Source organism: Polypterus senegalus, chromosome 10 (assembly GCF_016835505.1).
Source record: "Polypterus senegalus isolate Bchr_013 chromosome 10, ASM1683550v1, whole genome shotgun sequence".
In the NCBI taxonomy this organism is placed as follows: domain Eukaryota; kingdom Metazoa; phylum Chordata; class Cladistia; order Polypteriformes; family Polypteridae; genus Polypterus; species Polypterus senegalus.
In genome coordinates, this window is record NC_053163.1 from 41,965,030 (window position 1) to 41,992,371 (window position 27,342).

General features: G+C 37.7%; 1 protein-coding gene across 2 annotated transcripts in view; it reads left to right on the top strand.

Annotated features, from left to right (window-relative positions):
* Positions 1 to 27,342, top strand: part of chm (CHM Rab escort protein) — a 283,130-nt gene that overhangs the window by 159,973 nt on the left and 95,815 nt on the right. For both annotated transcript variants that reach the window (XM_039765765.1, XM_039765766.1), the window contains exon 11: positions 7,813 to 7,876. In XM_039765765.1, the coding sequence (XP_039621699.1) occupies positions 7,813 to 7,876 (64 nt within the window). The remainder of the gene's footprint in view (positions 1 to 7,812; positions 7,877 to 27,342) is intronic.

Genomic DNA, 27,342 nt, shown 5'->3' on the forward strand with positions numbered 1-27,342 from the left:
TAAGTAAGTACATTGGTTTTGGTTAGCGCAGGGAAGCCGCCTACCAAATTTCGTGAAGATGGGGCCATAAATAAGAAAGTTCAACATGGCGGACGTTGTCGACCGTTATGGCCGTTACGTGTAGAATTTTGAAATGAAACCTGCTTAACTTTTGTAAGTAAGCTGTAAGGAGATGAGCCTGCCAAATTTCAGCCTTCTACCTACACGGGAAGTTGGAGAATTAGTGATGAGTCAGTCAGTCAGTCAGTGATGGCTTTGCCTTTTATTAGTATAGATACATGGTATTTTGAAAAGGTAGACAACACCAAAAATGTTGGCATTTATGTAAAACAATTTAAATGCAAAGCTTCTTCAGTTATGTTGTGAGCCACAGTTTACTGCAGATACTGTATTTGGATATGAGTAGACAGCATTAGAGATTCAGGCTTTCTATAGAGGTGTTTGTTATGCACCCCCAGTGCATATAGTAATTTTCAGTTTGCATCTTTTTAATACTGTTAAGATTACAAGTTTAGAAAGGTTTGTTATAGTCATCAGGGTGGTCAAGTACCCAAATATTAATGGGTATAGCCTTGTAGCCTTAACTACTTTTTAATGTATAAATAAATAAAATGCATTATTATTTTTATTATTGAAGAGCTTACAAGGAGGTAAGCCTGTCTTGATTTACTATCCTTTAATAATTAGGGTAGAATTGAAGGAATAAAGGTAATTGAACCATTAGGATCTAGTGCCCTCAATAGAATCGATTTCACTCGGTTTTTACAGAGCCCACATTCTAAAACAAATTTCCAATAGATGCCGAACAAACCTTAGTAAGATAAACTGGAAGTAGTTTTAGAGCTTGAAGAAAGTTGAGAAGAAGTGGGGCAAGTTTAAAAGAGTTTTACATATTATGCAAAACAGGCTCATTCCAAAGTTTACAAGCAGTAGGAAATTAAGGAATACTCTAGGATAGAGAGAGCTTAAAAGGAAGTTACAAAGGGAAAAACAGCTGTATAAGACATATTAGTCTAGTAATTCCAGTGCAAACTGTCGGTCGTATGAGCCAAATGAAGTACCACATTTCTCAAGATCATTGCACAAGGTAGAGGCAGCCAAGTAGGTTGGGGTGGGGGTCCTTTGATAGGTAATCCCTTGTAGTTTTCAGTCTGCAACATGCCTTGGTCCGGTGTGCACCGTGCTTTCTCTGTCGAAGCGTTCTTCAAAAACAATTAATCCGTCCTCACTATGCAACGTGCCTTCTGAACACACTTCAGCATTCCTCCTAAAGGTGACGTCCCAAATCAGAAAACAATTCTTCAGTGGGTGGCTAAATTTAGACATATGGGTACAACATTGAACAGAAAATCTACAGGCCGTCCTCAGACTGTACGTACATCTGAAAATATCCAAGCTGTAAGGGCATCAATTTTGCAGTCTCCTAGATGTTCATCGCATTAACATGCTTCTGCCTTTGGCATTTCCAACACGTCTTTGAGGATGATTTTGCATGAGGACCTTGATTGCCATCTGTACAAAATGATGGTAGTGCAGGAACTCACTGAGAGGGACTGGGAAAGCTGTAGAGAGTTGTGTGTGAACATTCTGTTAACTGTTCATCGAGATGCCATTCTCATGTGCAGGCAATGATGGACATTTCCATTGGAATGGATGTGTAAATAAGCAAAACTAACGATATTGGGCTGAAACCAACCCTTATGAACTACATCAGAGACCCCTGCACATTGATCGTGTTACATATTAGTGCATTTTGGAAGAATTTGGCATTGTTGGCCCTTACTTTTTTGGGGAGTGGGGAGCAACAGTCACTGTCACTTCAGAGCGTTACATTGAAGGGCTAGAGAACTTTTTGTGGCCCCAATTGGAAGAAATAGATGTGGTGGGTGCCTAGTTTCATCAGGATGGAGTAACAGTTCATACGGCGCAGACATCCATGCAAGTTTTGCGGGAGATATTTCCAGGGAAACTGATCTCCCTGCATGATGATGTTGGGTGGCCTTCACTTTCGCCTGATCTCGTTCTGTGCAGTTTCGTCTTGTGGGCCTATCTCTAGTCAAAGGTATACACACCAACCTCAAAACCTTGAAGCCGTCAAGGACGCTATTTCCCATGAAATTGCCACTGCTCCCCTTAAAATGGCTGAACAGGTCATGCGAGCATTCAGAAATAGACTTGAAGAGTGTATCGCTAATGATGGTGACCACTTTGAAGACATTAATTTTAAAACACAGTGAAAAAAATCTATTTTGTGTACTCTTGTGTTGTAATGAATTGTATTTTACCTTGTAGCGTTTCTATTGAATAAACATTTGAAATGTGGTATGTCTTTTTGACTCACCTTGTGAATGACATGGGGTTAAAGACAGTTTGAGGGGAAACATTGCAGATAAGGTAAAAGATGTCCCAAAGATAATCTTTTATATTTTACTAGTAAAAGAATGGTCAAGTAGGAACGGTTAGCGGTCACCTAGAACATACAGACACATTTAGAACAGGACTATTAGTAAATATTTAACTTAGTTTCAAATGTGGAAAGTGACGTTTCACTAATATGCTAGAATGCTATGAGGAAGCAACAAAAATATTATCGGAGAGGTGAATATGATATTATTTATCTCTTTTTTTCCGAAAGCTTTTGATAGGGTGCCATATGAAAGGTTAGTGATGAAACTAAAAGAATTGGAAATTCAGAGTGCAGTCTTTAGATGGGTGCAAAATTGGTTCAGACACAGGAAGCAAAGGGTTATAGTGCAAGGACTCTTTACTGAATTAAACAACCTGGACAAGACCATTACCAGTAAGCTGGTTACGTTTGCAGGTGATGATACCACACTAGGTAGAAGTACATATTTGGCCTCAGAAACTGGTGTTGCCCACTTTAGCAGAAGTGACTTCTTGCATATTTTTTGCAAAACTACCCACCAGCCTCTGACTTAAACGTGGTGAAATTTTTGATCACTCCTCCATGCAAAATTCTTTCAGTTGCATAATGTTTGTAGAATTTCATGTGTACACTGTCTGTTTGATACTCCCCCAACCTTTCAAAGGGATTCTGATTAGTTCTTTGAATACCAACACAACCTTTCAAAGGGATTCAGATTAGTGCTTTGACTAGACCATTCAATAACCCTGCATTTCATCTTTTTAAGCCAGTCCTTGATGGATTTGCTAGTGTGCTTTGGATCATTATCATGTTGAAAGGTTCATTTCTGGTTCAGCTTCAGCAGATGGCCTCACATCCTTCTCAAGCACACTTTGATATGATACAGAATTCATAGTGAACTCGATGAAAGTTGCATGGGTACCAAGGCAACAAGCAACCCTAAACCATAACATTTTCACCACCATGTTTTACAGCTGATATGAGGGTCTTTTCCTGAAATGCTGTTTCTGGTTGCCCCAAACCTCTCTGCTGATACTATGACAAAAAAAACTATCTTTGATTCATCTATTAAGAGCACATTGTTCCAGAAGACCTGGGGCTTCATGTATAAACAGTGCGTATGCACGCTCACATCATGATGTATAAAACCTAAACTTGCTGTTAAGCCACACACATTCTCACGCCAGCTCAAACCATTGCGTATGCAAGTTTTTGGCTCGGTTTTGCAAACTGGCGGCACTCTGCGTCAAAACAATGCTTCAGTTCCTGTTTTTTTTCCCTTTATATTTTAGATTAATATGCAATCAGCCTGTAACAACATAATGGTCCACGGAATGGCCAAACTATTTCAAATACCATAGCTGCTTTAGCGTTGTTATTCTAAGTGCCCTGCTCAGAGTATTTTAACCCAATGTATCTGAGTGTGGAATCACAGTCCTACCTACAGCAGCTGATCAGAAAGAGGATTTTCAGGATAACATCTAGAACACGCTGCCTTAGCCATGTGCACGGTCTGTTTGAACTGCTCCCATATGGAAAATGCTTCAGAGCCTTTCCTGTAGGGTCCTTGCGGTTCAGAAACAGTTTTCATCCCAAGAGCTGTAAACACACTCAATTAGTCCATCAGGTGCTCCTGGTAGAACTGTTTGTATTTATAAGTGCAATTACCTCACTGTAAACTTGCACTGCCTTTGTAATATTGTAGAACCTGAGCCACTTATGCTTTCATATTACTTATTTTTCATTGTTTTTATTGTAGTATTATTATTATTTATTGCTGTTATCGTTTTATAGGAAAATATGTTTATGGTGGATTTGCATATTGAATCTCATTTTACCATACAATAAAAATAAAGGAATTCGATTTGATAGAAGAAAGAGCATATTTACATATGATGACGACTATCTTCTAAGTCAATATAATTTCCAAGTGCTACCTTCTTGGAGCTCTTGATATGATTTTTAAGATGAAATGCCGTAAAGTATGTAAATTACATTATACAGATACATTTTTAATTTAATTTAAATAATGTATACTGTTAATAATTAAACATATGGACAGCAGTAGCGATAAACTAATGCCCTTTCAGGGATTGGTCCTGCCGCGTGCTGTATGCTTGCTGGGACTGGCACAAACCTGAATGGATGGAATATTTAAATATGCTCTCCAAAGATATTTCAATGTTCCTTATAAGTTCTGAAGAGTCAGCATTTTAAGCTTAGAAATGGTTTTACATCTATTAAAGTGCTTATTATGTGGCAATTGGTTACTTGGAGAAAGAAAAGTGCAGCAAGCATCTTACAGGAGGCAGGAACAATCTCTGGACGCCAGCTTGTTGCTATCACTGCACCACTGTAACCCATGTTTAATACTTGCTTTAATTCATTTCATCATGAAAATGATATCAAGTATTCATCTTAATATATGAATTGTTAAAAGGTTAGGACCACGCGCTGATACAGCGCACTGTCGCACCCACAACATGACAAACCAACTCAGGATCCAGATTTGGACCCGAGTGCAGCCATACAATGGGTTACACCTCAGGACCACACTAGTTCAAATGTAGTGGAACAGTGTGAAGTTTTTTTTTTTTATGGTGGATTGCCAATTCTGCCACCAACCCCCAAGTTTTTCCCTGCAGGTTGGAGGACCTGCATGCAGGGATGGATGGAGATTAACGTCATACCTAGGACGGAGCAATTTCAGGTTAAGGGTTTTGCTCAAGGGCCCAACAGAGCAGAGTCCCTTTTGGCATTTACGGGATTTGAACTGGGAGCTTCTAGTATCATGACTGTAATGTATTCTGTGTCCTGTCAGTTTAAGAGAAAGGCCATTTAAGAAGCACGTAGTGATTCACACAAACACAGAGCACAAAGAGAAACACATACAGTACGAACCATTTAACGTGCTACTTTAATTACGATGGGATTTGAGAAACTAGTAAATGAAATGATTTTAAGATGACCTTATGATGTTCTACTTTAATGACAAAATAAACGTGATTAAAGTGGAAATTTTAAGATTAAAATTGACATTTCATGCTTTTTTCCCCACTGTGTCCCTTTTTTTTTTTCTTTTCTCTGTACCCTAATAAGCTTCCCTATGACACTCGGACGGTGGGCTATGGCTCGCCTTTTAACGCTGACTTTAATATCTGTCCAGTTCTTATTTATTTCGGGCACTGTGTGACTTTCTGAAATTGAACTTTTGAGTTTTTCTGAATCTCTGTGTCACTTGATCAACTTTCTTTTGTTGTTTACACCACTGCTTACGCCAACAAACACTGTTTTTTTCCTTGCCTCCACTTGGTATTCACTGAAATTCCTCTATTTGCCCTGTGCTTTTGCCATTGTCTTTTCACAGAATGCTAAACTTAAGGGCTATTTATATGTATATTCAAAGAGTTGTAATTCTGGGAGGAGGGGGAGTGGGGCGGCAGGCTTGTGCACGTGCGTTACATTTCAGGCTGACCGGGATGTATGTAGCAGAAGATCATGGAAATTGGTGGAGGCACAGATATATACTTCTGGATTTTTTTGTGTGTACGCACGTTTCAGTTTTTGTCCATACGGCATGTTTTAGTGTGAATTCTACAAACGCCATTATGCATGAGGCCCCCTGGTCTTTGCCTGTATTTTAAACATGTCAGACAAGTGCAATCTCTTTCATATTGTAGATGCATGTTCTTTAACACCAACTGTTGTCTACAAATTCCACAATATAATGTTGGTGTTCTTGGAGACCTCTTTTACAATAAAGCAGTCAGTTCTTGAACTGGATTTGCTGGGCCAGACAGTTGTAGACAAAATAGCAGTCGTTTGAAATCTATGCTACTTAAACATGATTATCTTTACTGTGGAATAATATATTTCAAATAATTTGGCCATCTTTTTAAATCCCTCGTAAGACTCAATGATTTCTACAACCTTCTTTCTATGTGCCTTACAGAGCTCTTTTGGTCTTGGCATGATAATACCACACACATCACTAACAAAGAGAACACCAAATCCTAGATATTTGCCATTTACAGTGGGTACGGAAAGTATTCAGACCCCCTTCAATTTTTCACTCTTTGTTATATTGCAGCCATTTGCTAAAATCATTGAAATTAATTTTTTTCCTCATTAATGTACACACAGCACCCCATATTGACAGACAAAAAAAGAGTTTTTGAAATTGTTGCTGATTTATTAAAAAAGAAAAACTGAAATATCACATGGTTCTAAGTATTCAGACCCTTTGCTCAGTATTTAGTAGAAGCACCCTTTTGAGCTAATACAGCCATGAGTTCTTGGGAAAGATGCAACAAGTTTTTCACACCTGGATTTGGGGATCCTCTGCTATTCCTCCTTGCAGATCTTCTCCAGTTCTGTCATGTTGGATGGTAGATGTTGGTGGACAGCCATTTTAGGTCTCTCCAGAGATGCTCAATTGGGTTTAAGTCAGGGTTCTGGCTGGGCCATTCAAGAACAGTCACAGAGTTGTTGTGAAGCCACTCCTTCGATATTTTAGCTGTGTGCTTAGGGTCATTTTCTTGTTGAAAGGTAAACCTTCGACCCAGTCTGAGGTCCTTAGCACTCTGGAGAAGGTTTTTGTCCAGGATATTCCTGTACTTGGCTGCATTCATCTTTCCCTCGATTGCAACCAGTCGTCCTGTCCCTGCAGCTGAAAAACACCCCCACAGCATGATGCTGCCACCGCCATGCTTCACTGTGAAGACTGTATTAGACAAGTTTTTATTCAGTAATAGTAACAAGAGCAGCTCTCTACTCAAAATGGTAAATGCAGGAAGGACCCAGAGGCAAACCTGCAACCTCTTAATTATGAGACAGTATTTCTTACATCTCCACCAGCCAAGAGGACGTGTCGGCGTTGTATCCTAACCCAGTTTCTTTTTCTTTGGTTATATTCCTGAATAAAAGTTCACTCGTTTTGTTATACATGTACCTTATGTGAAAGTTTTTTGTTTTTTTTTTGACATTTGGACTTCAGTCTGCACACATTATAAACTTTAAGTCAGCGTTTTGCCAATTATTAGTATAACATGAAAAAGGTTTCTGTTTTAGTTATGTGTTCAACATTTTTTACTTCAATTAATTGTTTGATGTTTGTTAATATTCTGAATGAAGGATCAATTGTGCCAATAATAGTGAGGCTAGAGTAGTGTGTGTGTGTTTATTTTGATAAAATAATAGCATCTTTCAAACATCTGCAATGCATAACATTTGAAATGTTGTGCTTTTCTTATTTATGTGTTTGTTTTCTGTTTGTTTCAACACACAGGTGTCAAACTGGTGATCTGTATAATGTGAGGTTTAACATTTAATATTGTCTAAAACCAACAAGTAGGCATGAATTTACTTTTATATAAATATTTTTATATGCGAATTAAAAGCCTTTTGTTTTTTTTTTTTTTTTTTAGGCTCATCTCTAGGGCTGTACTTATTACAGACCGCTCTTTACTAAAAGCAGATTCTGAGCAGCTGGTATGTATATTAATTCACAATTGTAATTACAATTAAAAATATGTAATACTTACAGTATTTGCATGATATTACAGTAAACATGAGTTAACTCTAAAGCTTCTAAACAAGCATGTCATATCATTCCTATTACCTTTTGATATTGTTGTCCTTTATTTTATATATTTTTTTTTTTTTACAAAAATATCTCTTAACAGAGTTCTACACCTGAGCACTTCATAGACCATTTGAATGGTCAGTACTGAATCTTTAATGAGAGTTAATCATGGAAGAAATTGAAATGATAAATACCAAAACATTTTATAAGAAAAACACATGGAGGTAACACAAAAGGGAAACAAAAACAGCATAACGTGAACTATAGAGAGAAACATATGGGACCTGTCATTGCACAGAATAAAAGTTTGAAAAACCTTCACCAGTTTGGAATTTGGCACTTCCCTTGGCATTCTGACAATTTAATGAAAAATGTAATGTTTTAGAAACTTGAAATATTTTTTTGAGGAAGAAAATGAACATGAATAGCCAAACTTTCCAATAGAATAAAAAATGCTGCCTATCTTACAACTAGTGCTGGTTCATACCAAAAACCGTTTTTTTTTTTTTCTTATACCACAACAACGGTTTAAATAGCCTAAACAACGTTCAAAACGTGGCGCAGCGGGAAACTGTTTAAAGGGGGACCTTTTTCACTGCTACGCCGCTAAACACGCATGCAGTGGAGTACATACGTTAGTGGAGGTATTGCACGGTGAAAATGGACAGAGAACATTCTAAAACCAAAGCTGTAGCAGACGATAAAGTTGAACATGATGATACAGAAGAACTTTTGCCGAAAAAAGGAGTCATGTCTGTTGTCTGGAGATACTTTGGTTTTAAAAGGTCGGATGTGGACCATTATTATTTTCAAATGTGTGAATACTGTTTCTATAGTACTGGATAAAACTGCAAGCCGAGTAGCACTTGTTTTATTTTTTTTCTCAATACTGTGTAATATACCTGGGTACTGTGTAACAGTGTGACTATGCCAGTCCCCTACATGCTCCCTCTTCCCAAATGGGTGTCTGTTGAACCAACACCATCAACAGTTATGACCGAGATGAGCTGACACATCTTATTGAAGCCAGGGGATGGTGGAAAGTGCTCAAGTGCTTTTCTTAAAAACAGTCAAAAGTAAAACCAAAAGTCTCCATTATGCAGTGTTCAAAAAAAAAAAAAGTACCCAAATAACAAATCCGTAAAACCAGTGAAATTTGGGGATAAAATCCATAATGAATAAATCCATTAAAGTAGAGGTTAAAATGCAGTCTCTCTCCTCAACCAATTGTAGCCCACCACCTTCTGTCTCCCCAGCTCACCCATCATTTGTGTTTCCGGTGGATCTTCTGTAGCATGATCTCCTTTCTTTCTTTTTTTTTTTTTTTTATTTATTGGTTTTATTAAAATCACACAACATTCCATAAATGTAAATACATTTTTACAAGCATAAGATCGAAAACAAGCCAGACTGTCCGAAGTCGGCACACCTCTTTCTTCACACTCATTCACTCGATCCATTGGGAGGTTTTACATCTTGCTCGCCCCACTCTACACGCGTAGTCAGTGGGGTGAACCTGTGCTCCCTTGCGGAGCCCCAGCTCATACTGCCTTCTCCTTCCTGGTGTCTGGATCGTCTCCAATGACTGAATTTTCCCTTCTTTAACCTCCTTCTATTGTAACTTTTCTTTTTTCCTTCCCCCTATCCTGCTGGCCCATAAATATACGTCTCTGTGGGTGCAGCTCCTTAATCACACGCCGCAGGAAGCCAATGAAGCAATTGAGAACGATCGCACCCATACGTCCATGTGCAACTCGCCCCAATTACCTCAACTCCCCACGGTCGTGGAAACATGCCCACGGAGACGGGCACGGCTAACTGGATTTAAAAACTGCCCATATTTTTTTTGAAGCTGCGGACCTGCTATACCCCAAATAGCATTATAATTGCAAGTTGCAGTTTTATTATTTATGTATATAGCTTAGCTTTAAGCAAGGTCCATATTAATTCATTTTTGCAATATGATGGTTCATTTGGTAAAGATGTCATCACCAAGTTGCACTTGTTTTATTTTATTTTTATTTGGTGAATACTGTGTAATGTACCTGGGCTTGAAGTAATAGTATTATTACTGGAAGTTGCACTATTATTTATTTTATTGTTATTATTTATTAGTTTAAAAATTATGCAGTTTAATGATGGTAAAGTCATTTAAAAAGTCACTTTAACATGTCAGTGGACAGAGATTGTTAACATTAACAGAAAATGTAGTTGGTTTGCAAAAAATATTTATTATAGATAGGTTCAGTACAATACATCTTTTGACAAGCACCTCTGGATATTTTACTAAGTCTAAGTGCCTCTTTGGATGGTTGAAAATGTGCTGTCAAAATTATAGTTTAAGTTGTTTGCAAAATTTGTTCAATAAAAAGGCTCTATATTTTGACTGCAACTGTCATGCAGTGTGATTCCTTCTCTTCATTAATGCCACCCCCTTGAAAACTATCATTTTATGGGGCCGTGGAAGCCTGTATTAATACTTGTGTGCACATTAAAATGTTTTTCTTTTTTTTGTACAATTCTCATGACAGTGGAATTGGTTATTCTTAGCCAGTCTACTGCAGTAATTGCAGTGGAAAATGTGGTTAAATCCACTCATGTATGGGGACAAAAATACCGTTGAATACCGTGAAACCAGTATAATTTTGAAAAATAATGTGATATAGAATTTTGGTCATACCGCCCAGCACTACTTACAACAATACTTCCCCTTATTTGTTTCCTTCTGTGATGGCTGCATTATATAGTACAAAAAGCACAAATTGTTTTAGTTGAGTGCACAATCGAGGAAATATGTGCATCACACAATATACTTAAACAGTATCTACAGTATGCATTCTTTGCAAATTAATTTGAATATACCAACCAATAGCAAGTATTATTTTTTTCTTTGAGCATCTTAATCCACTACCTAAAATTTCAACAATGCTAGTGTACCCATGGAGGTTATTGGTTAGTTTAGATGAGCATTTTTAAGTAAGCTAAATCTTTCTTAACATTGAATTGTTTGGTTCTCCTTGGGTTAGTTTTTTGTGGACTTGTGTGTAAAGGTTGAATAAGGGTCAAATATAACATGCTTTTTTATTGTTAAGGTTTGCACAACAATGAACTGACAAACACCTGGATTTTACCCATATTTAACACTAGAATTACCAAAGCCTATGAAAAAACTTGTAATTCCGGACCACCTTAAATCCCTTCACACCTCTCCGTCGGTATCTTTTGTGTTGTAAATGTGTCAATCAACATAAGCAGAAAGCAGCCTACTATCTCATCCCCCCACCACTGTGGAAAGGGCAAAAAGTCCTCCCAGCTCATGCCTTGTTTATCTGGGAGTGAGGTACCTAGAGTTGTATAGGGTAAGTAATATATCGTTATTTGGAACACATGCATTACATGTGTGTTCCATTTCTACAAAGATCTATGTAAACTCATCGTTAAAACAGAAACGTTTTTCATATTTTAGCAATACAGTAATCCCTCCTCGATCGCGGGGGTTGCGTTCCAGAACCCCCTGCGATAGGTGAAAATCCGCGAAGTTGAAACCATATCTTTGTATGGTTATTTTTATATATTTTAAGCCCTTAGAAACTCTCCCACACTGTTTATAAATATTCTCCACACAGTTATACAGTAAACCCTCGTTTATCGCAGTTAATACGTTCCAGACTCTACTGCAATAAATGAATTTCCACAAAGTAAGGATTCTTTATTTATAAATCTAATATTTTCACAGTTAGAACATAGAAAACCTGTTTACGACCTTCCAAATACGTTTTTTAACATTATTAGTTCCCTATAGACATGAAATAACACCCTTTAGTGAAAAGTTTAAACTGTGCTCCATGACAGAGACAGAGATGACAGTTCTTTCTCACAATTAAAAGAATGCAAACATATCTTCCTCTTCAATGGAGTGCACGTCAAGAGCAGAGAATGTCAGAGAGACAGAGAGAGAGAAAAGTAAACAATCAAAAAGCAATAGGGTTGTTGGGCTTTTAAATATGCGAGCACCGCGATAAAGCGGCCGCAAGGAAAGGATCAATGTGATGGTAGTCTTTCAGCATTTTTTAGAGGAGCGTCCGTATCTTTTAAGCAAACAGCCCCTCTGCTCACACCCCTTCAGTCAGGAGCAGAAAATGTCAGAGAGAGTGAGAGAGACAGAGAAAAGCAAACAATGAAAAATCAATATGTCATGTTAGAGCTTTTAAATGTGCGAAGCACCGCGCGGGAAGCATATTGTATATCATTGTTTTATTTAATACTTAATAGATTTATTTAATACTTAATATGTGCTCTGATTGGGTAGCTTCTCAGCCATCCGCCATTAGCGTCCCTTGTATAAAATCAACTGGGCAAACAAACTGAGGAAGCATGTACCATAAATTAAAAAACCCATTGTCCGCAGAAATCCGCGAACCAGCGAAAAATCCGTGATATATATTTAGATATGCTTACATTTAAAATCCATGATGGAGTGAAGCCGCTAAAGTCGAAGCGCGATATAGCGAGGGATCACTGTAAATGACAAAATGTAGAAATTAAGTTTATAATGTGTGAAGCCTTAAGTCCAAATATCAAATAAACACTTTCACCAAAGGTGCAAGTATAATACGACTGCTTCTGTGGTGCAGCAGTAAGAATGGCTGACTTGTAATCAAGAGGCTGCTAGTTCGATACTGGCTGCCTCGCAAATTTACCGTTTTGAGTAGTGAGCTGTTGCTGTTGTTAATATTACACAATACTCGCAAATTTACCGTTTTGAGTAGTGAACTGCTCTTATCTATACTAATAAAAGGCTAAGCCCTCACTCACTCACTCATCACTAATTCTCCAAGTTCCCGTGTGGGTGGAAGGCTGAAATTTGGCAGGCTCATTCCTTACAGCTAACTTACAAAAGTTGGGCAGGTTTCATTTCGAAATTCTATGCGTAATGGTCATAACTGGAACCTATTTTTCTCCATATAATGTAATGGAGTTGGGCTCGATGGCCGTGAGGGCGGAGTTTCATGTAACATCATCACGCCTCCCACGTAATCACGTGAACTGACTGTCAACGCATTACGTAGAAAACAAGGAAGAGTTCCCAAAAGCGCTGAAGAAAACATGCATTATACAATTGAGAAGGCAGCGATACTGTACACGCATATTCGTGACTGCAGCTACTTCGGAAACAAAGCACGGTGTAAACCTAAAGTTTAAATTAAGTTCATAGACAGGCTGCCGCTGGCGTTTGTCATGCCCACGGCTAATGTGGGATACAAGTTTAATGAGAGGACGCAGGGTATAAACGACAGTTTTGATCACTTTGTAACTAAGTTAAAATTGCTGGTGAACGGCTGTGCTTATGCAAATTCCGAGAGACTGTGTTTGTGGGGGGATTGACATTTAAGGCGGGTGGGGGAGTGACGTCATCATCTCCCTTCCCATTCACCTCATTTCGCTCTGAGCTGAGTTCCGCGGCTAACTTCGTCACACTGCCACCAAATGCTCACAGAAAAATCCACAAGTTAATACACATGCTGTCTGTAGAGTTTCTCCACACTCAATGTATTCCTCGCATCACCGTTATACCCTCTGATCTCCAATTTCAATTGAAATGCCTCAAATTTCCAGTAAGGCTCTGCTTCGGGATGACAATTAATAAGTCTCAGGGACACACCCTACAAAAGGTTGCCATTGATTTCAGGCAAGATTGCTTTCCCTTTCCTCCTGGACAAAACTATATGTTGCATTCTCAAAAGTTATATATATATATATATATATGTGTGTATATATATATATATATATATGCACTCCCCGATCTACATACTGTCAAATAAATGAACCACACACCCTGGCGCAACATGAGAGGCTTTGCTTCTAGCGCTGATGTCCGAGGTTCGATTCCCGAGAGGGGGTGCAGTGAGTGTGTACTGCCTGATGAGCCCAGAATTAGGGTGAAGCACGTGCCGCGTACTGTATGCATTATTTGACATTAAAAATATTTCAATGTATTCAATATATATATATATATATATATATATCAGTGCTTCCCGATTCATTTTACCCTCACACCCCCTTGGTTTGAGAAGAAGTATGAAAAAATATGAGGTTAACGCAGAAAAACATCACCAATTGAAGCTTTATGAATAATAGATACTTTATTCGCCATCAATAATTGTTTTGGTAAAGCCATATTCAGTGTAATCCTCCTTCCATGTTATAATTTTTCCACGACTAGCCATGATTAAATAAACGGTAAAAAAGTGAGAGCGAAGCGAGGGTGACTTATTCAGGCAGGCAGGCGACAGCTCAATAGCTCGCCAGAAATATCTTTGGTAGGAATGGAAGTTGGATTTAGTCTTTAAATTTCTATGGTGAAGAAAAATTTATGCAATGATGATTAAATTTAACTTTCATTCCTACTAAACATATTTCTGTCGACCAAATAAAAATTACTTATATTTAAAATTTAAATAGAACTTGAACAGATACGATACTTCATAATACCCACACAGCTCTAAGTGCACGTAAGATTAAGAGTCATCCGTTTTAACCAGCAGCGTATTGCACTGATACGAAATAGCCTTCCCATTTAATTATTTAGGAATGGATAGATAAATTAAGATTTTGTACAAATAATGTTTTTAATTTTTCTTCCTCAATGGATTCTGATAGATATATATATACAGTGGAACCTCGGTTTACGAGTGTTTTGCAAGAAGAGCAAAAATTTTTAATAAATTTTGACTTGATAAACGAGCGATGTCTTGCAATACGAGTAGTATGGATACACTTTGTCTGCTGAGCGTTATGTGATCACGAACTTCTCCCAGCTCATACCTTGATTGAGTATCTGGGAGTGAAGTGGAGTTTTAGAGTGGAAATAATAGATCTTTATTTGGAACACACGCATTTCATGTCTGTTCCGTTTCTACAGTAATCTGTGTCAACACATTGTTTAAACAGAAACGTTTTTTATATTCTAGTAGTAGATGACAAAATGTAGGCATAAACTATATAATGTATGAAGCCTGAAGTCCAAATAGCAAAGAAACGTTTTCACAAGAATAACACAATTGCACTTTTATTCAAAAATATAACTGCAGAAACAAAAAGCCGCCTTAACATGCGACATTGACAGCAGTTTCTTGGAACTGCCTTCGTGGTTCAATAGAATCAGTTCCTGCTTGGGAATCAAAAGGTCACGAGTTCGATCCTGCACCACTCCGTTTTGAGAAGTAAACTGCTCTTAGTCTTACTGTTTTAGAATAAAAGCATACATTTGATTTCAGTCTGTAACAGCCAGTGCAATTTATGATCCTTGTAAAGGTTTTTTTTTATTCACTTTTCATTCTCTCAGTCGTGTTCAGAATCAATCCATACAACCCCATCTGACACGGCTGTTTTCACTAAAGGCGCGCTATAGCTCTGCAGTGTACCACGATGCATACTAATGCATCGAAACCACCCCCCCACCCGACCCACCAACCGGGTTCTGACACACAAACGCTGGCGAAGCTGCCTTCTTCGTATCTCACTGTCACTTGCTTTTCGTTTTATTCAGTTTTATTGAGTGTTCCTGCCAGTCCCCGCATGTTGAGTGTTGTAAGAAGAAGTGGAGATGCCACACAGTGGTGAAAATGGCCTTGTCCCAACTTTTTTGGGATTTGTTGACACCATGAAATTCTGAATCAACATATTTTTCCCTTAGAATGATACATTTTTTCAGTTTAAACTTTTGTTCCGTGATTTATGTTCTATTCTGAATAAAAGATTAGAAGTTGGCACCTCCACATCATTGCATTCAGTTTTTATTCATGATTTGTATAGTGTCCCAACTTTTTTGGAATCTGGTTTGTAGATAGATAGGTATATACAGATAGATATAGGTGTATTTATATGTGTGTGTGTATATATGTAGATATGAATGTATGTATATATATATGTATATATATATGTATATATATATGTATATATATATATGTATATATACATGTATATGTATATGTATATATGTATATGTATATATATATATGTATATATATGTATATGTATATGTATATATATATATGTATATATGTATATGTGTATATATATATTTATATATATATTTATATATGTATATATGTGTATATATATATATATATATTTTTATATGTGTATGTGTGTATATATATATGTATATATGTATATATATATATATATGTATATATATATATATATATATGTATATATATATATATATGTATATATATATGTATATGTATATATATATGTATATGTATATATATCTATACTAATAAAAGGCAAAGCACTCACTCACTCACTGACTCATCACTAATTCTCCAACTTTCCATGTGGGTGGAAGGCTGAAATTTGGCAGGTTCATTCCTTACAGCTTTCTTACAAAAGTTGGGCAGGTTTTATATCGAAATTCTATGGGTAATGGTCATAACTGGAAGCAGTTTTTCTCCATTTACTGTAATGGAGATGAGCTTCAACGCCGTGGGGGAGTTTCGTGTGACATCATCACGCCTCCCACGTAATCATGCAGTACATAGAAAACCAGGAAGACCTCAAAAAAGCGCTCAAGAAAACATGCATTATATAATTGAGAAGGCAGCGAAACAATAAGAAGCGAGCGAGTGACATATACAACCATATTCATGAGTTCTGCTACTTCGGAAACAAAGCACGATGTAAACCTACACTTTAAGTTCATAGACAGGCTGCCGCTGCGTTTGTAATTTAGTGCCTGCCCATATAAGGCCGTCCGTCAGCGGCAATCCAATAGCAAACTGCCACGGGTAAATATTCACGGGTGAAGGACTGTGCTTATGGAGAGGAAGATGAGATGGTCAGGGTGGTGTTTGACACAAACTCAGCGAAACTGCGAGAGAAAGTTTTAAGTGCCAGGACTAAGGTAACATTAAATAAAGCTATGGACATAGCACGAGATGGCACCAGCACAGCTGGGAACCTTCGATTCAAGTACACCAAGTGGCTCACGTGAACTGACGCAGTGCACAGATAAAAAGCAACAGTTCCAAAGAGCGCTGAACAAAAACGAATTACACAATTGAAAAGGCAGCAAAAATATGAAGCGTCTGATAAGCATATTCATAAATGCAGCTACTGTGGAAACAAAGCACACGGTGGAAAAAGTCAATGTCCCGCTAAAGGAAGACAGTGTAAAAAACCCGTGCATGCAGTGTGTCAGGTCTCAGATAAAGAAGAAGACGAGCTGTTTATTGATGCAGTAAGAAACGAATCGATGAATGAAACCTGTCATCTTTACAACGATTGACAAACACGGAATGTAACTTGAACACAACACATCCTACAAATACGAACCTGATTGAAAGAAATAATGATAATCAAATCCTTGATGACAGCAACACTCAGTAACACTCACAAAACAAATACTGTATATTGACAGTCATGTTACGTTATTTTTAAAATGTTCCCTTTTCTTTTCTACCTTTTTTACACACTACTTCTCGCTGCGATCGCGGGTATATATATATGTATATATATATATCCCGCTCTACATACTCGAATAATGGATACTTTATTCGCCATCAATGATTGTTTTGGTAAAGCCATACTCAGTGTATTCATTAGATGAACGGTAAAAAAGTAAGAGCGAGGGAGGATGACTCATTGAGGCATGCAGGCTGTAGTCTTGGCGTCAACTCTATCTGAATTGCGCGATCACATTTGAAAAAATATATCTTTTCAAGTTCTATTTAGTCCATATGTGTCAAACTCAAGGGCAAGGGCCACATCCGCCCGGCGTAATTATATCCGCCCGCGAGATCATTTTATATACTGTATTATTGTTATTAAAGCCCGGTATATGAAGCGCTGGTAACACAATAAACTACAGATCCCATAATGCAGCGCTTCAGCTGCCTTGCGAACACTTACCGCGTTAATCAAGTCTACCTTATGATGCTGCAAGTTATTGCGAAGCTAGAGTTATTGCGCACTGAGTTTGCACGGCGCTTTGGTGACTTTGAAGAACAAAAAAAGTCCGTCTACATGCGTCTCGAACCTTGTGCATGTTTGGTAGCACATATCTGTGTGAGAAGCTCTTCTCAGTGATAAAGACTAACAAAACAGCACACAGGAGTCGCCTCACTGATGAGCACCTGCAATCCATCCTGAGAATCTCCACAACACAGAACCTCACACCAAACAGAAGCGAACTTGTGGCCAAAAAGATGCCAGGCGTCCAGCTCTAAAATGACATATGAGCAAAGACAACTGAATGATTTGATTTGTTATTGCACGTAAGAGCAGGAGTCAACCGTTTTAACAAACAGCGTATTGCACTGATCTGAAATAGCTGTGTGTGTATATATGTAGATATGTATGTATATGTATATATATGTTTATTTATGTGTGTGTGTATGTATGTATATATATATATATATATATATATATATGTATTTGTGTGTATATATGTGTGTGTATGTATGTATATGTGTGTATATATGTAGATATGTGTAAATATAAATATATATATATATATATATATATATATGACAACAACACTCATCACTCACAACAGTGACAAAACAATTACATTGACAATCAGGTTACGTTATTTTCAAAATGTTTCCTTTTCATTGCTTCTTTAACACACTACTTCTCCGCTGTGAAGCGCGGGTATTTTGCTTGTATATATATATATATGTGTGTACACTGTGTGCACAATTATTAGGCAAGTGAGTATTTTGACCATATCATCATTTTTAATGCGTATATTCCAACTCCAAGCTGTATTAACTTGAATGCTAATTGGATTTAAGCACGTCAGGTGATGTGTATTTGTGTAATGAGGGAGGGTGTGGCCTAAGGAGATCAACACCCTATATCAAGGTGTGCAGAATTATTAGGCAGCTAGTTTTCCTCAGGCAAAATGGGCCAAAAAAGAGATTTAACTGACTCTGAAAAGTCAAAAATTGTAAAAAGTCTTTCAGAGGGATGCAGCACTTTTGGAATTGCTAAGATATTGGTGTGTGATCACAGAACCATCAAACATTTTGTTGCAAATAGTCAACAGGGTCGCAAGAAACGTGTTGAGAACAAAAGATGCAAATTAGCTGCCAAAGATTTGAGAAGAATCAAACGTGAAGCTACCAGGAACCCGTTATCCTCCAGTACTTTCATATTCCAGAGCTGCAACCTACCTGGAGTGCCCAGAAGTACAAGGTGTTCAGTGCTCAAAGACATGGCCAAGGTAAGGAGGGCTGAAACCCAACCACCACTGAACAAGAAACATAAGTTGAAACGTCAAAACTGGGCCAAGAAATATCTGAAGATAGATTTTTTTCAAAGGTTTTATTGACCGATGAGATGAGAGTGACTCTTGATGGACCAGATGGATGGACCTGTGGATCAGTAATGGGCACAGAGTTCCACTCCAACGTGGTGGTGGGGTACTGGTATGAGCTGGTATTTTTAAAGATGAGCTAGTTGGACCTTTTTGCTTTGAAGATGAACTCAAAATCAACTCCCACACCTACTGCCAGTTTTTCGAAGACACTTTCTTCAAACAGTGATACAGGAAAAAGACCATGATTTTATGCAGGCCAATGCTCCATCACTTGCATCAAGTTCTCCACTGCGTGGCCAGCCAGTAAAGGCCTTAAAGATGAAGGAATAATGACATGGCCCCTTCCTCATCTGACCTAAACCCTATCGAGAACTTGTGGGCACTTCTTAAACGCTAGATTTACGGGGGAGAAAAACAATACACCTCTCTGAAGAGTGTCTGGGAGGCTGTAGTCACTGCTCCACAAAAAGCTGATCGTCAACAGATCAAGAAACTGACAGACTCCATGAATGGAAAGGCTTATGACTGTTATTGGAAAGAAGGGTGGCTATATTGGTCATTGATTGATTGATTGATTTTTTTTGAAATGTCAGAGATGTTTATTTGTAAATTTTGAGGTGTTTGTTTATTATTCTCACTATAACAGATGAAAATAAACAAGTGAGATGGGAAAATTTTCATTTTTCCTTTAGTTGCATAATAAATCTGCACACTAATAGTTGCCTAATAATTATGCGCACATATGTATTCACCTGATGATGTTCACACTCACATTTCCGTTGTGAAACATTCAGGTTTCAGGTTTATTAACATTTTGGATTGACTGATAGCACTGTGTTTGTTCCATATTAAAATTAATCCTCAAAATTACAACTTGCCTAATAATTCTGCACTCCCTGTGTGTATATATATATATATATATATATATGTCTATATATATATATATATATGTGTATATATATATATATATATATGTGTATATATATATGTGTGTCTGTGTCTGTCTATATATATATATATATATATATATATATATATATATATATATATATATATATGACAGCAACACTCATATCAGTGAAAAAACAATTACATTAACAATCATCTTACGTTATTTTTAAAATGTTTCCTTTTCTTTTTCATAACTTCTTTAACACACTACTTCTCCACTGCGAAGCGCGGGTATTCTGCTAGTTGTTAATATTATACAATGAAAAAATACACTTGATTTCTGTCTGTAACAGTTTTTGTAAATGTATAGTACTTTTGCGTTTATTTCACTTTTATTCTCTCAGTCACAATCACAATACAGCCCCACTTCCATCACAGATCTGACGCTGTTAGTTTTTATTTGAAACTGGGAGTAACTGTAGATGTGAGTGGTGTTTTGAGACAATGGAACTGGAAATTCTCTGATATGGAGGGATAAAAGGTGACGCACAAATGCTGGTGTATCATGCCTTCTTGGTATCTCATTGTCACTTTCATTTTTTTTTATTCAGTTTTATTGAGTGTTCCTGCTCATGCTGAATTAGTATGCACCTTATGGTCCATGATGTCAAAACCACACTGACAAAAAAACAGAGACATAGGTATATATGATATTCGGAATAATTAATTTTATGACCTGTGTAGTACATTTCGGAAAACATTGTGGCACTGATACAACATTATTCATATTTGTTCGCATACCTTCTTGCGGTTGTAATCAGTGATTTTCCCGATCTTGTCTTGTCTCCACATTTTGGTGCATGGTGGTGTTTCTTTTCTACTCCAGGACATGCAGAAGAAAGAATAGTACAGAGAGGTCAGTTCCACACTATATGCAATCATCAAATTCAAATTTTATCAGTTCCCACACACCCAAGGGCCGTCCTTCCTACATGTACCTGTTGCAATGTACACACTTCTCACTATGCTGTGGCTCCTATTACATTGATGGGGCACCTGAAATTGACTGAGTTTGCTTTCCTGGGAGAACCAATGGTGTTGGAACAGAAGCTTGTCGATGTTGCTGCTTCTTTTTCTTTTTACATCGCCTTTTCTTGTAAGAAGTGACGACGAAGCTCTTCTACAAGGTGAGCAAAGAACACTCTTCTTTTCTCAGTGGACCCATGCAAGCCTTGCACGGTACATGTGCGTTCATTGCTGCCAGGTCAAGCATGTTGTAGCACACAGCAACCGGCCACCTGCATGTTCCTGTTTGCACTGAATAAGCTTATGCCTTCTGGTCCATGAACGCATCACCGGGGGGGAAGAAGAAGGAGACAAATATATGTGACATTTTTAAGAAATCATTTTATGACCTGAATAGTACTAATCAGAAAACATCATCGTACTAATGCAATATTATTTGAAAACAAACAGCGTCAGATCGGATGTAAATACAGGTATATGGTACTTGTAAAACGTAGCTTTTTTTTTTATCAGTTTTATTCTGTCAATCACGTTCACGCTCTCCTATATCTGACCCGTAACAAACAATGTCAGCATAAATTTGCCATATGTCCCATGATCACTATCAGACTGGACAAAGGCAGGACCATGGCAACAGACAGGTTCTTCGCAGCGCTTTCGCTGGCTAATAGACTGCTGCAACGCAACTCAACTCTGCTTGGCAGCATAAGTAAAATGGGACTTCCACCTGCAGCTAAAGTTACTTCAGTACATGAGCAATTCGCCACGCTAGTGTTTAGATCTGGCAGTGCTGTGCTGACAGTGTATACGCCCAAAAAGAAGAAGCCTTTGAAATCAGTCTGTAACAGCCAGTGTAAAGTCTGATAGTGGTCATGGGACATTGTATCTTTAATTGCCGGTACAAATAGTTCTGAGCAGGCATCAGCCACAGAGAGGGAGAGGCAAGTTTGTTGTACCACGTGAACATCACTGAGAGAATAAAACAATAATAAAAAAAATAAGCACTAGCTTTTACAAGTAGCCAAAATTTACAAAAGGGACCTCATGTATAAACGGTGTGTATGCACAGCAATGTTGCGTAAGAACTTTTCCACGTTCAAATCGCGATGTATAAAACCTACACTTGGTATAAAGCCATGCACTTTTCCACGGTACCTCATACCTTGTCATACGCAAGTTCTCCACTCGGTTTTGCAGACTGGCGGCACCCAGCATCAAAGCAATGCTACTGTTCCTGTGTGGTAACACCTTATTTTCCTGACGCGGCTTTATAAATACACTAAAACTATCCGCATATTGTTTATTAGTGTAATGCACCTGATTGTGATTAACTTATAACAATATAATGGTCCAGGGAATAGCCATAATATTCCAAATACCATAACTGCTTTAGCGTTGTTACTCTCACTACACCTTCTTCTTCTTCTTTTTTCAGCTGCTCCCATTAGGAGTTGCCACAGCGGATCATCTTTTTCCATATTACTCTCACTGCACCACTCAGAGTATTTATATCACTGTATCTGAGTGTGAATCACAGCAGCAGCTGATCGGAAAGAGAATTATCGGTATACAGCTTCAAGCACACGCTACCTCAGCCATGGCAAAACGTTTCAAAGCCTATCCTGTACGGACCTCGCAGTTCAGAAACAGTTTCATCCCAAGAACTTTAAACGCACTCGATCAATTGCTCCTTGTAGAACTGTTTGTACTTATAAGTACAATCAACCCACTGTAAACTTGCACTAGAGTTATAATATTACACAACCTGAGCCACTTTATAAAGCGCGTATTTACATATGATGACGATATCATTTTGAATATGAAATGCAGCAAAATATGTTTATTATATTATACAGATAAAACTTTAACTTCATTTAAATAATCTATATTCTTCACTGGGACTGGCGTGAAAGATAGAATAATTAAACATGTACTACGAGGATATTTCAATGTTCCTTAAACGTTTTGAAAAATCGGCGCTCTAAGCTTACAGATGGCTTAACAGAGCTGATTGTGTGGTGATCGGTTACTTAGAGAAAGAAAAGCAAGGATTGCAGGGGTGGCTACGCCAATATATATTGAATATAAAACAGAAAGAGAAAATAACAACACAGCTGAAAACGCAGCAACATATTTCGGCAAAAGTTAAATGCTTGTGTCATGAGCATGAGGCAGCTATGCAGTGTCCGCAATGGACCTGGCCATCCACCGTGCATAAGATATCATATTGACATTGGCAGGCGAAGGAGCCACTGATTCTTCCTCTGCCCAGGGCCACCACAAGCCTAGAGCCACCCCTGAGTACTGCTGCAATAAATTATTTCATCGAAGGTCGCACACAATCACTGCGCCATGAAACCCATGTTTAATAACGTGCTTTAACTCCTATCATCATGAAAATTATATCAGGTATACATCTCAGTATTTTAGTTATTGAGAGCTGTACTATCACGAATGTAATGGATTCTGTGTCCAGTCGGAGGAAGAGAGCCGGTTTAAGAAGCAAGTAGTGCTTCATACACACAGAGCAACATAGAAGATCACATACAAAACAAAGCATTTAACTTGCTACTTTAATTACGATGTGATTTGAGAAACTGGTTATTTAAACAATTTTAAGATGTTCTACTTTAATGACAAAATAAACTACATGATTAAAGTGGAAATTTCGAGATTGAAGTTGACATTTCGTGCTTTTTCCCCACTGTGTGCCTTTTTTTTCTCTGTACCCTAATAAGCTTTCATATGACACTTGGACAGTGGGCTACAACTCCTTTTATTTTTTATTTCCGGAACTGTGCGACTTTGTGAACGTGAGCTTTCAAGCTTCTCCAACATGCTATGTCACTCGATCAACTTCCTTTTGTTGATTATACCACAGTTTAATTAAACAATTAGTATGTTTTTCCTTTGCCTCTACTTGGTATTCGCTGAAATTCTTATATTTTGTCCCATGCTTTTCCCATTGTCTTTTCACAGAAGGCTGAGCTTAAGGGCGATTTATATTGATTGCATATTCAAAGAGGCGTAATTCTGGGAGGAGTTGGGGTGTTACATAAAGCGCGTGCATGAGCGTTACTTTTCACGCTGACCGGGATTTATGTAGCGGAAGAACGTGGAAGTTGGAGTACGCACAAATTCCTGCATCTGGATTTTTCTGTGCGTAAGCACATTTCGGCTTTTGTGCTTATGCCATGTTATAGTGCGAATTCTACGCACAGCATTATACATGAGGCCCCAGGTGTTACAGACTCAAATCAAATGTATGTTTTTATTATATTGTGGAAATAATAATAATAATGGTAGCTCACTACTCAAATCACGGAGCACCCGGTCTCAAACCTGGGACCGTCGGGTTATTTGGCAGCAGTTCTTACCTCTGCACCATTCAAGAATATATGCATACACTCCTTGTCGATTGACATTTGCGCTTGAGTTTTTAGCTCATTGACAGTCACATGTAAATCGAATGCGCTTTTTTTCTCCTTTGGTTATATTCTTGAATAAAAGTGCACGTGTTTATTTGATATTTAGACTCAAGTCTTTACACATTATACACTTCACGTCATTATTGGTATAACATGGAAAAAGTTTCTGCTTTAGGCATGTGTTCAGCATTTCTTGCATTTCTCGCATTTCTTTTCATCCTACACTTACCCAGATCTTTGTAGACACAGATCACACATAAAATGCATGTATTCCAAATAACGATATAGTGTATTATTCACCCTATACAACTCCAAGCACATCACACGTAGATAAGTAGCCTTGGCTTGAGCTGGGAGAACTTTTTGCCAGAGCTGAGCTCCATTAAGGCAGGAAATGGAAAAGCAGGCTGCTTGCTGCTTGTGCTGATCAACACATTTACAAAACAAAAGACACTGATGGAGAAGTGTGGATGAATTTAAGGTGGGCCAGGATTACAAGCTTTTTCATAGGCTTCAAGAATTCTAGTGTTAATAGTATATATTAAAACACTAAAGTGTCTAGTTTCTCAGCATGATTTTTTTAAACTGATTTAGTAATTGGAAGGCTTTTGGTTTTCTCTTTTCCTTTCTCTTCAAAGTCTTTGTGAGAGTACTTTTTTATTTATTCATAAAGATCTAAGAATTGCAACAATTTTTTGATAGATTTTTTGAAATATAAATAACACAAGTGAAGTTTTTAGCACTCTATCTGAATTTTATGTTTTTGTTTTAGAAATCACTGTCATAACTGTATAAAAAAGGAACAACCTATATTCAGTAATGCTATATTGGAGAGCTGTCTACTATATCTATAATTTCATAACATCTGTTGTATTGTTAAATAAACGTGTTCACTTCTACTAATGTTTATGGTGTGAGAATAAAAGTGCTAAGGTAGACTGACTTTGGGGGCTGGTTACTGGTTGTCTTTCAGGTTTTGCTTTTTATGATGGAAGATAAAATAGGGGTGGGTATGCCACATTGTAATCACAAATAATTCACCAGTGTACCCTTGAAAGACCTCTGCATAAGTGACAGACATAACTTGCACAGTTGACATGGCACAAGTGATCTTCCCAGGTACTGGAAATACACTATAATGTTATGTAGGTGTGCCACACTATAGGCATTATGAAGCTTAAGCAATCAAAATCAATAGATGTTTCAGAGTTGTGGAAGCATGCAGCAAAGGTATTTATTTTAATACCCCTTGGTCATATCTAATATGTTTAGGAAGCCTGTTGTTCCTAGTCTCTGGATTAGATCATCAACCTTCAGCATGGTGTAGGCATCAAAATAGAAGACTTAACTGAGTTTTCTAATGTTGTTTCAGAAAAGTCACATCCCATCTGCTTTGGTTACAGGGATTATCAGGCTGGTCTGAGGCTATTACTAGCCTCAATAACTCCCAGAGTAGGCCCTGTCTGTAGTTCTTGTTCAACTTCGGTACTTTTAACTTCAGGAAATTTATACACCCACACACATGCCATTACCTAAGGATCAGTGTGAATATTATATGAAATCAAATGGGTTAGCCCAAGAATTGTGTCAGCTATATCCTGCACTTGTTATGCCCAACAGCAGAGTTGTTTCACTCCTTGTATTGTAGTGAGAAGTCAAGCAAAATAACACTTTTTATTGACTAACTAAAAAGATTACAATGTGCAGTCTTTCGTATCTCAGGCACCTTCCTCAGGCAAGATGTAATACAGAAACTGGAATTTCCTGTTTATATAGACACTAGGACAGATACAGCAATGAAAAACCTTCAAGTTAGACATATAAAAATTAATAGACCTCTTCAAGCTAAGATTCATATAGCAGGAGAGGAGAACAATGTATAGTCAAGATCTATTGATAAGATAACTGTCCAACAAAGTCTTTTGAAGTTTCTGATGGGTTTTTCGATACAATGTGGATCTGTAGTCAGGTTGTCTGTGTCAGTCTAAGAGATGCAAACAATCCTCATATCTGGCCATAATCTCATGTCTGTATTTAAATCATGTTGGTACATGTTAAATTTTAGCATGAGTTTAACTTACCATTCTTTTCTCGCTTGCTTTGTTCTAAATTTGCCCATAAGCACGGTTACCTTAAAATCCTTCTCACATTGTCCATGGCTGTTGAAGTGAGCTGCTATAGGAACATCTCTGTTGCCATTTTTAATGTGGAACCTGTGTAAGTTCATTCTTTGGCAGAGTGTTTGTCCAGTTTCTCCCACTTAGAGTGCATTGTCAGGACATTTTATACCGAGAATTAGGTAGACCATATTAGATGATCTGCAAGGAAATGATCCCTTTATGTGATGTTCTAGTCGGCAGTGTAGTATAACTTCACAATCTGTATCATAAATATAAGGACACGTTTTACATCTTTTCTGCAGGCAGGGAGATGTGCCATTTTCTGTTGGTTCACCTAGGGAGCTTCGAAGAATTAGTTGCTGCAAGTTTGGTGGTTGTCTGTTTGCCAGGAGGAGTGGTTCTGGAAATGCATTTTTAAGCATTTCGTCATAATTTAGCATTGGCAGAAGTTTTTATAATTTTTTAAAGTGCTTCAAGATGTGGGTTATAGGTGACGACAAGGGGAATGTTGTTCTTGTTGTCTTTGTTTTTATTTTGCAGAAGGACGTCTCTGGGTATGACAGTAGTTTGAGTGTCTG